The following is an 11,034-nucleotide window of genomic DNA, read 5'->3' as shown; positions in this document are numbered from 1 at the left end:
AAACAGATTAAATGTAAATTCATTAGAACGTGTATAGTCTAATCGTATCGTACAGACGCTTTGTAGATGAATCTAGGCTTATCAAGTAACAGTGAACAAATCTAGGCTTTTTAGACAATGAAAATAGACTTTTCAGTTACAAGGACAGCAACGATTTATCACTTCACTGACATAGTACTGGCATGCAAGGACGCACAACTCCACTCCATCTCCACCATCCATCTTATGATTGTTTGATCCAAGGGCTGAGGTGAAGAGGCACATGGATCATTGACATGGCACATTGAGAGGCCTCCATTTCTCCTCTCAACCTATAAATAACCCCCAACTCCCTCTCATTCACACACACAACAAGAAAGAAGAGCACTCCTCAGCATTTTCTTTCATTGCAGTACCAATGTCTAGATAGTTGTCCAGAGGGAGAGGAAAGGGGAAGGGAACTACCATTAGGTGGGAGGGTCCTATTGGTCCCGATTTCTTTGAGGAAGCTCTTTATGAGAGGTTCCCAGTTGAGAGCAAAAGCGATTTCACCAAAGAGACACCACTTAGAGGATATGATGAAAGGAAAGAAGAGTGGCAAAAATGCATGCATGGTGAGGACTGCCTAGTGCAGATGTTCACCAAGGGAATAGATGGAGGTCATCGTTTCTTCAAATACCCGTGAGTATGGGTAATTGCTATTACTATTTGTTTATTCAATATGTTCCTCTTCTATACAACTTACATGACATACTTATTACAATCTTCCCTGGCTGAAGAAAACTATGGGTTCACTAGGTGGGTCGATCCTCGACCTATTTATCCACATGCAGAGTACATCTACTACCTGCAGGACCGTATCTTCAATCTAGAAAGGGAAGTTAGCAGCAGTTACAAGGACAACGGACAGGACAACAACAATAATGGTGCCGATTCATAGGAGGCACTCTGCAATGATCCATATTGCACCTGCCCTAATCACAAGAACAAGGGGCCTCCGCCGCCACCCCCACCGCCACCACCACCAACAATGGGAGGCTACTTTGGAGAAGGTGCAGCACAATTTGCTATGTGGCCATACTACTAGGATGACTTTATCTTATTCACATGGCATATCTATGTGTTTGTTGTTTGGTTTAATTACCTAAGGCATGTTAGCTTTAGTCAAAGGAACTCTATACCCTAGTTCGGTACATGTTCTCACATGCCATTTCATGTGTTTTATGTGTTGAAAAGGCACAAATCTAGTACACAGATTAAATGTAAATTCATTAGAACATGTATAGTCCAATCATATCATACAGACTTGGGTCGGGACTCCCGACTTGGGTCGGGACTTCTGACTGTCGAGAGTTCTAACTCACGTTGGGACTTCTGACGTCCACTATTAATGCGCAGGCTAAGTGACTAGGCATCAGGACTTCCGGCATGAGTCGTGACTTCCGACTGTCGGGAGTTCTGGCTTACATCGGGACTTTCAACACCAATAGTCACTAAAAAAATATTCTATGTGCCCGTGGAGTGCTAGAGTGTCTCTCTTTTGACTTTATTTCTATGCTTGAGCACTCTATCTTCCTCAGACCAACTAAGTTTGCATTCCTCTTTATAGTGCGGCGGATCCTAAACTAAAAAACAAAAATAAAACCTTTGGAGAGCGCATACTGAGTAATAGTTGTGACATATCTTATTAAAATCACATTAGTCCCTAATTTGAATGTCATCAATACACTAAACCCCACATAGGGGGCAAATGCACTTTCAAATCCTCAGTCTAAAACATACTGAGTAAACAACTCATCATCCGAGTACCAATCCTCTACCACAACCCTATTGCTGTGGCTAGGCTCACCTGCATTACTCTGACTTGCCTGTCGCCTATAGTAAGCTGCCTCCGCTTCATCTACGACCTCTGTGGCCTGAGTGAAGAAAGCGTCATCATCCTCCTCCACCTGCAAGCCCACCTCTGCTAGAGCAATGAGCTCACTCAGTCTGCTAGTGTCGTCCTCAGCCTCCTCCACCTACAAACCTGCCTCTGCTAGAGCAATGAGCTCACTCAGTCTGCCAGTGTCGTCCTCATCCTCATCCCCCTCATCAGATAACACCATCGGTGATTGAACAGTGCGACCAGCTCACGATCTGTGCTCATCTAACTTTTTTCCCCATACCTTGCACGAGCCACCTCTGTGGCATGTTCCTCGCTGCATCCAATCCCTTCATGTATAAAATGCAATCAGTTAGCAACGCGATTATATTACATTTAAAATTAGGTAACGAAAAAAAGGCTTTCAAGCACTCACTGGCACATAATGCAACAACATGCTCGTTCAAGACCTACATCTGTACTCTTGTCTCCTCCCTTGCCTCCTTCCTTGCCCTCTCCTCCTCTAACGTCAACCGTCTCTCCAATCCCCATTTGTTAAGCCCAACATCGATCGGGTTATAAATACCGCGCTGTCTAGCAAACTCACACATATTTTGTTTGTGATGTTTAACAAATAGGTTGACGTAGTCAGGTCCATATCCCCTCTTTCGTGCTATTACTTGCCTCCCCTTCAGTTCATCCAAGAACTTAGCTTGACCATCATAACATTCCCACCTGCATTTTCTAGTGCTCTGTTTAAATGAAAAATTATATCATATATGTCTTAGCAAAAGAAACAAAATACGATTTCATGTTTACCACAAAAATAAACAACCTCATCATAGTCAATCATATGGTTGCAATAATGACCTATTCCAAGCTCCGAAGGGACTAGGCCATAGTTGGATTTAACACCACATTCACACATGACAGGAGGTGCTTTGTAAATTACCCTTTCTTTCTTCTTTTCCTTAACCTTTCGCGATTCTTCCGGCCATTGGTTCTTAGGACCATACAACCACTCCTTAAAATGACACTTCGCCATTGAAAACACCTAATAAGGTGACATTAGTACATGAACACATATAGCTCGACATTTCAACACATACACTTTGCACTTACTTCATGCTTGTTTGGACATACAAACTCCAATATATTCTCAGGGTTTATCATAGCTCGATCTCTATAATAGCATAGGGGAGGTTCCTCGAGTCATCTAACTACAGCTAGGTGCTTCTCTTTAGCCATCATTGGCGGAGGGTTAGGGGGGTGGAACCCACCGCTTGAAGTGCTCACGTGGATGTCTCCCTCTAAACCAATCGTTGAAAAGGAGGTACATAGGATCAAACTTGTCTGCACTATTGATCCACTGAAAGAAAAAGCACCTCTCATGATCCTACACAATGTGATTCCAATAAAATATTAGTAGCATACTTACACAAATAAAGAAAAAAGATAGTGGAAACAATTTCTTACATTAAAACGACTACATGTGTAGAAGCACCGCGCCGCTATGTCTGGATATTTCGATTGAAAAACATGGGCTAGGAAACCACAGTCACAGTTAGGGACACGGAGGTCAGGAGGGACAGGAGCATCTTTGCTAGACACATCGGAGTATAATTCTCGAGAATGACCCCATTTTCGCCAAAACTCCTCCTGATACATTTTTTTTATCTAACAAAACGGATGTAATTTAACAAACAAAAATCAAAACATCACAAATAGATGTCAATAAGAACTATAACCACAATACAACCAATTTCGTTCTAAGAACCGAACGCAATTAACATTAAGAGAGAATTCCTTATTTGACACCAGAGAAATGACCCGTTCCTTTCTTGGCCCTCAAAAAAATTTTGTTCCCTATTTGACACCGAGTTCAACTTTCATTCCTTCCGTGACACTCCGTTGCATTTTCCATCCGGCCACAGTTAACTATGCTGTGAAAAGACGATTTTGCCCCTATGGGCCCCACCACCCTTCCCCCTCCTCTCCTCCAGGCCGCCGTGTCCTCCCCTAGTCCACGGTCGTGCCACCCGAGGAGAAGGCCGCCGACCGTCCCCGTCACCCATGGGCCCACCGAGCCCATCCACAGACAACCGTCGACGCTCGCTGGATCCACCGTCGGGGTGCATCCTCCACCGTCGAGCCAAATCTAGCTTTCCCACCAATAGATCCAGCCGCTGCCTCGCCTGTGCCCGCCCTCGATTTGTCACCGGTGAGCTCGCCAGATCCGTGGGTGGATTTGCGTGCCCCAAGGCCAGATCCACGTGCCCTGAGGCCAGATCCGTGAGCCCCGAGGCTGGATCTGCTAGATCCATGCGCCCCGAGGCCAGATCTGCGAGCCTCGAGGCCGAATCTCGTCGGACTCCACCGTCGTCGTCGCGGCCACCTACTCCACCGCGCCATCGTCGTCGCCGCTTCTAGTCCACCGCAGGTCGCCATCGAGGAGAGGGAGGAGCGCGGAAGGGAGGGGCGCCGCCGCGCCTAGGGAAGGGAGGAGCACTGCCGCGCCATGGGAAGGGAGGACCACCGCCGTGCTCGAGAGGGAGAGGGGGCTCAGAATGGAGAGTTGGAGGGAGAGAGAGTGGAGAGAGGGAGAGAGTGGAGGGCGCCATCAGGAGGGACGGGCGCGCCTTCAGCTGCGTGACTACGGGGAGATGGAGGGAGTGAGGCGACTGTCTAGAGGAGGAGAGGAGGGAGAAGGGTGGTAGGGCCCACAGGGGCAAAATTGTCTTTTCACAGCGCAATTAATGGTGGCCGGATGGAAAATGCAACGGAGTGTCACAGAAGGAATGAAAGTTGAACTCGGTGTCAAATAGGGAACAAAATTTTTTTGAGGGCTAAAAAAGGAACGGGTCATTTCTCTGGTGTCAAATAAGGAATTCTCTCTAACATTAAACCCTAAACCTAGGGTTTTCCATTTGATGCACAACAATTAACCCATAACATAATTACATGCGCTGTGGTTACCTAGATTTGCTAGCTTTTCCACGCCTTGGCATCATCCTATGGTTGTATAATATAAATATTAAAGGATAGAACGAAACCTTAAGTAATGACGATTCCTAGGTTGAAAATCCGACTAATATATACCGAATCGATGCGAAAAAAATTAGGAGGAGAGCGAGGATACCTTGCTCTCAAAGATCTACGGATCAAATCAAAGTTTGCAAGGTCTAATATGCCGATTCGTGAGATAGGACGAGGTGGGGAGAGAAAAAACCCGAGAGGGAGAAGAAATAAGAGGATGAAGGCTTAGGAAGGTTGGGGCCAGGGTTAAAACACAAGCTCGGCTCCAGTCACCCTGGCGCTGAGCTCGGCGCCAAGATCTACGTCGCCGAGCTTGGCGCCAGGGTGACTGGCGCCGAGCTTCCTACCATGTCACCGCCACGTTGGCTTCGAGCCCAAAAGCTCGGCGCCAGGGATGTTGGCGCCGAGACGTGTTAGCTCGGTGCCAACAACGATGGCGCCGAGCTAAAGGTCTAGATTCTAAAATTTTTCCTTCAGGGGGTATATTTGTGAAAAAAATTCAAAAAAGGGCTAAAATATACTCCCTCCGTTCCTTAATATAAGCCATATAGTTTTTAGCACCAATATTAACGCACGGCTTGGGGAATGATATGAGACCGAGGAAAAAAAGGAAAATCAGGCTATCTTCTCTTTCCCAATCAGATTGCTTCCTAAATCTAAGGAATTGATTGGGCATGTGCTATATACGGTGGGAAGGTTCTAAACTAATCAGCGTGGTAGCTGATACGTACCTATATTTTAGAATTTTCTTTAGAAATCTATATGGCTTATACTAAGGAACGGATGGAGTAAAAAATTCGGACCACCGGACACAGAGGACCCCGCATGTCAGTAAGCTCCACTGCTCTGCCCTGGCCTGCTGCCCCCAGCTAGCGACAGCGTGCTGGAGCTATGCTATGCTACGGCTACTCACCTTTTTCTTCCCCGATTTCAAAATTCAAAACCCCCCTTCCTCCATTGCTGTCTCTCTCTTCTCCACGGCAGCAAAGGCCGAGACCGAGACCTCGAGGCGGTCGCGTGGCGTCTCGGAACCCGGGAGGAATCCACTGAAAAATCCGCGCGTGGGGGACGGATTCTCTCCTTGTCTTGGGGCGAGCTGGCGAGGCAAGCATCCGAAGCACCATCCCTTGTTTGTTTCCTCCATCCTCCTCCACGGTTCCACATTCCGCTGGGCGCTGGGCGATTTCCTTCTTTATTTATTGGCTAGAGCGCCACTGCCGCTACTGCTGGTGCCAGTCGCTCGCTGCCTCAGTATCCTAAACGCCGGCGGCCACCGAGGTCGTGGCTGCGTTCTTTGGAGTAGCTAGGTAGGTTGAGCTGATTCGGGGCTCTTTGTGGGCATAGCCAGGTTCGTTCTGGTGGAGTGGAATGCCGCAGATTTGAGCTGCTTAGGGTTGGGGTTAGGGGATTTCAGTATCATTTTTTTTATAGCTGTAACTTTGGTCCCTCTCCCGTAGCCTTCCTTTACTGCCGAGGACGACTGGGGCCCTTCACCGGCGACGACCACCATCCTGGTATGCCGCCCCTTCTCTTCCCTTCCATCTGTGCGGAATGGGGCACCCCCAAACCTCAATGCAAACTATTTTTACCCGGATCTGACTCAATCGCAGTATCCAAATCCTATTCTTGCTCATTCCCTTTTTCTTTGTAGTAGTAGAAAGCATGGGTTTACCTCAACAATTTTATTTATTTATTCTGCTGCCAGAAAGATTTTGGAATCCAGCGATTCACAATGAGATGGTTACTCAAAAGTGCTAAACTTTTTTTTGAAGAAACTGGAGGGGTTAAGCCCCTATCAAAAGTGCTAAACTTGACTGTTCAGGCCTTCGTAATCTCCTTTTGCTTCACATAAGTGCCATGTGCAGGGATAGGCGTAGTCAATTTAATTGCTAAGGAATGCAGTGCAACTCTCAGCAGGCTAGAAAAACAGAGCTTCATGGGAGAAAGGAAGGCTTTTTGGGGTTAAAACTCAAATGGTCTGTCCCGGTATTAACTGTTCCATGCATAGAGTTGCTGCTAAGAGCTCCTTTGGCCGAATACTAAGTTTGATGGATGCTGTACTATGTTGCGTGGGGCTATATATGGACAGTTTGAAAATGGACATATTTTTTATTTTTATTTTTCACAAATCAGTTGACCATATTATTTATTTCAATTTTTCTTGTGGTGACATTGGCTGCTACATATCAGTAACAACTTTCCTCATTTATGTGCAGTGTTGAATGGTGCTTGGAGTTTGGTGATCCTGGGAAAAGATGAAAGAGGAAATCATGTTTGACAACCAAACAAAGCCATGCAGATCTAGGGTTGACTCCAAAAGCAATTCAAGTTCTCTGAAACCTAAGTTTGGATCCTCATGGGGTTCCCAAATTGTCAAAGGGTTTACAGCAGACAAGAAAACCAAGAAGACAGCAGCAGTTGCAAGTAAAAAACCACCTCTTGCAAGTGTTGAAAATGTCAATCAGACCATCCAACAGATTCCGTACCACTCTAGGGTTAAAAGATCCCTCATTGGGGACTTCCCTTGTTCACCTGCTGGTGCTCAAGTCCACCCCCATGTCTTCGATTGCCACAGTATTAGGTCCCCAGCATCCCATGATCTTTTTCTTGAGTTGGATCATCTCAGGGAGCAACTACGTGAGTCGAAAGAAAGGGAATTAGCATTACAGTCAGAGTTGCGGCAATGCAGAGAAAACCCAAAAGTTTCAGAACTTGAGAAGGAGCTTGATTCTATGAGGGATGAAGTTGACAGGCTTGCACGACTGAAGACTTCATTAGAAGCTGAGAAAACAAGCATATCTGAACAATTGTCAGCTCTATCTTCTATGGTAGAGCACCATGAAGAAAATGTAAGATTAGATAGCCATGGCAACCGGATATCTAGTGTTAATGGGGACAACACACCTTCAGAAAATTTGGAGTTTGAAGTTGTTGAACTACGCCGGTTAAACAAAGAGCTACAGTTTCAGAAACGAAATCTTGCAATTAAGCTCTCTTCAGCTGAATCCAAATTGGCTGGCCTTGAGAAGAATGCAGAGGTACCATTGCTTGAACTTTATCCTTTCTGTTTGTACTTTGTATGGAAAATATTTCAACTAATTTTGCTTTCGTGTGCTTTAAATACTGTCACCAGAGTGATATAGTTGCCAAGGTTCAAGCTGAGGCATCATTGCTGAGGCACACAAATGCAAACCTCAGCAAGCAAGTTGAGGGATTGCAAATGAGTCGGCTAACAGAGGTTGAGGAGCTTGCTTATCTTCGGTGGATCAATTCATGTTTACGCCATGAGCTCTGTAACTCAGATCAAGCAGCTAGAGCAATGACGGATATAGATTGCAATGGTGTCATGGCTTTTAATGAAGATGATGGTGGTGAAGGTGATGCAAAAAATGCTGAGGACAGTTCTGATATAAAATTCAGCATTGCAGAACGCATCAAGCAGTGGTCCCAGAATGATAAGAGTTGTCAAGCATCTAAAAAGGAAGCCCTTCTTGATAGGGCATGGATTGAAGCTGCAGAAGCACGAAGCCCGACACGTAGGCACTCACTTGGTGGACCAAAGGGATGTGCACAAGACTTCAACATCATTAAAAGAAGGCAATCTGATACCTTTATCAGCCTTCCGGATGCAACAGATGAGTCATTTGCCTGTAATAAGGATCCTACAATCAGGGAGAAGCGTGACCTTCTTGTGGACAAGTATGATTTTGGTCGATCTGAAAGTTCAAGATTTGTTCTCAGCAAGCCAGAAGTATGCAAGTCACAGTGTCTGGATGTTGAAAAGCGTGCATTGCGCATCCCTAATCCTCCACCAAGACCTTCTGTTTCTGTGTCAAATTCTGGTCCATCAAATGGATCGACTGTAAATCCACCGCGACCACCACCGCCGCCACCTCCTCCAAAGTTTTCCTCAAAAAGTACTGGGGTCATGAAGAGGGCACCTCAGGTCGCAGAGCTCTACCATTCACTTATGAGAAGGGACTCTAAAAAGGATACTTCCAGTGGTGGAATCTGTGAAACAGCTAACTCTGCGAATGTGCGGAGTAGCATGATTGGTGAAATTGAGAACCGCTCGTCCCATTTGCAAGCTGTAAGCAGTGAACTCAGTCTAGCTTATTGGAAATCTGGTGATCATACAAAAAGCTCTAATACGCTGGTTCTGGCACTAACTGTGTGCTTTAACTTTTTATTTAATTTGCAGATCAAGGCGGATGTTGAGACTCAAGGTGAATTTGTGAAATCATTGATTAAGGAGGTGACTGGTGCAGCCTACAAAGACATCGAAGATGTGGTTGCATTTGTGAAGTGGCTAGATGATGAACTTGGCTTCCTAGTATGCTTATTACAATCCCACTGATTTCTGAGTAATCATTTTCAATTGGAGCTGCCACTTAAATTATTCTTTTAACTTAATCGCCCTACGCTCAGGTGGATGAGAGAGCAGTGTTGAAGCATTTTGATTGGCCTGAGAGGAAGGCAGACACTCTACGAGAGGCAGCTTTTGGCTACCAGGACCTGAAGAAGCTGGAATCGGAAGTTTCAAACTATAAAGATGATCCACGCCTGCCCTGTGAAATCGCGCTGAAGAAAATGGTTACACTATCTGAAAAGTATGATCGAGTTTACTGAAATATAATGAACATGCATCCACCTAATAATTATTACCCATAAAGTTGCACAAAGTACTGAAAATTTTGTTGGCATTCTTAATTCAGGACTGAGAGAGGTGTCTACAACCTTCTAAGGACAAGAGAGGCTATGATGAGGCAGTGCAAGGAGTTTAATATTCCTACTGACTGGATGCTTGATAACAATCTTATTAGCAAGGTAAATATTATGTGTTGGACTGCCTCTTTTCTGGTTTAAATAAATTATGAGCATGCACTTCCATTAGGCATGGAAACTGAAGATGGCCTTGCAGAATTATACTAATTTACTGGAGTAAGCAAAGCTTGTTGTCTAGTACTACTTTAATTATTGATTAGTTTCCCGCTGCTGTCATATATATCTTTCAGTAGTTAGAGTGTTTAGTATGATGACCACTAAAAGTCCTATTCCTTGAGAATACTGAATACATTATTTTTGTACATTGTTGCTTAAGGAATGTTAGCAGCCTCTCTGGGAATCTGTCTTTGTTTCCTTGTCAGCAGTTGCAGATTCTGTTGCTGTCATGAAAACCTATATAGCAGCATCGTCTTGTAAAAGACCTGCTTTATATTGTTGGATTGCTCCCTTATGTTTTTTTTCCTTCTTGACTGCAGATAAAGTTTGCTTCTGTGAAATTAGCGAAGATGTACATGAAAAGGGTTGCAATGGAGCTTCAATACATGGGCCCTCTGAACAAGGATCCAGCTCTGGAGTACATGCTGCTTCAGGCTGTGAGATTTGCCTTCAGGATGCATCAGGTAACACGTTATATCAGTAACTTACCTTACTGACCAGATTAGCAATTAGTCTCTGCCAACAATATCACACACAAGCATTTCACATGTCCTTATTTGTAGTTCCATATGTGATTAAACGTTTTTTTTTCCTCTGACGCTTATCACATGAACCTATTGTCTTATTAAGTTTGCATGCTCTCCAGTATTTAAATCTGCAAGTGTTAAAATTTAAAAACCAGCTCATTTTTGCAGTTTGCTGGAGGTTTTGACCCGGAGACCATGGATGCGTTTGAAGAGCTGAGGAACCTTGTTCACGTCAGGAATAGCACACCCAATAGCTAGGATGTGGCACCGCAATGTAGTACTGAAGAAGAGGATTAGTTTCAGGCTTACCATCTCAGTAAGCATAACAGACACGGTTTTTGGTTGTGTGATGTTTGCATGTGTGGTGTCTTTGTGATGTAAGATATGTATGCTCTCTAACGTGTGTGGTGGGCTAAGTAAGTGACCCGCCGGCGCTGGCTTGTCAGTAGATATACATTGGTTGACTACTAAAAACAAGTGACAAGTTAATAAATACCAACATCCACACACCAAAGATTGGGCTGAGATGGCACCTCCACGGTGCGGCCGCACCCCTACGAGCGCGTCTCGGGCCCATCTTTAGCGTGCTACCTCTTACCGTAAATGACATGCTATGCAATGCTTTGATGCTTGTTGGTTAACTTTAGCTCTTAGGTATTAAGTGTTCAAGTGTTGTACTGATAGTTATCG

At 44.9% G+C, this 11,034-nt stretch overlaps 1 protein-coding gene across 2 annotated transcripts; it reads left to right on the top strand.

The window, feature by feature from the left end:
* The first annotated feature begins 5,951 nt into the window (after positions 1 to 5,951).
* On the top strand, positions 5,952 to 10,769 carry LOC136472563 (protein CHUP1, chloroplastic-like). Of its 2 annotated transcripts, XM_066470262.1 has the most exons (9): positions 5,952 to 6,183; positions 6,334 to 6,390; positions 7,093 to 7,914; positions 8,010 to 8,966; positions 9,078 to 9,209; positions 9,305 to 9,486; positions 9,592 to 9,703; positions 10,138 to 10,281; positions 10,513 to 10,769. In XM_066470262.1, exons 3-9 carry the CDS (start codon positions 7,132 to 7,134, stop codon positions 10,600 to 10,602), a joined length of 2,400 nt encoding a protein of 799 aa, XP_066326359.1. In that variant the 5' UTR covers positions 5,952 to 6,183; positions 6,334 to 6,390; positions 7,093 to 7,131; the 3' UTR covers positions 10,603 to 10,769. The 2 variants fall into 2 exon arrangements, with proteins under 2 accessions (XP_066326359.1, XP_066326358.1); XM_066470261.1 differs by having other exon boundaries at positions 5,952 to 6,390.
* The last annotated feature ends 265 nt before the right edge of the window (positions 10,770 to 11,034 follow it).

The sequence above is a fragment of the Miscanthus floridulus genome, chromosome 8 (assembly GCF_019320115.1).
Source record: "Miscanthus floridulus cultivar M001 chromosome 8, ASM1932011v1, whole genome shotgun sequence".
NCBI classification, from domain to species: domain Eukaryota; kingdom Viridiplantae; phylum Streptophyta; class Magnoliopsida; order Poales; family Poaceae; genus Miscanthus; species Miscanthus floridulus.
Note: the sequence above shows the minus strand (reverse complement) of the source record. Positions and strands in the feature narration are given on the sequence as shown.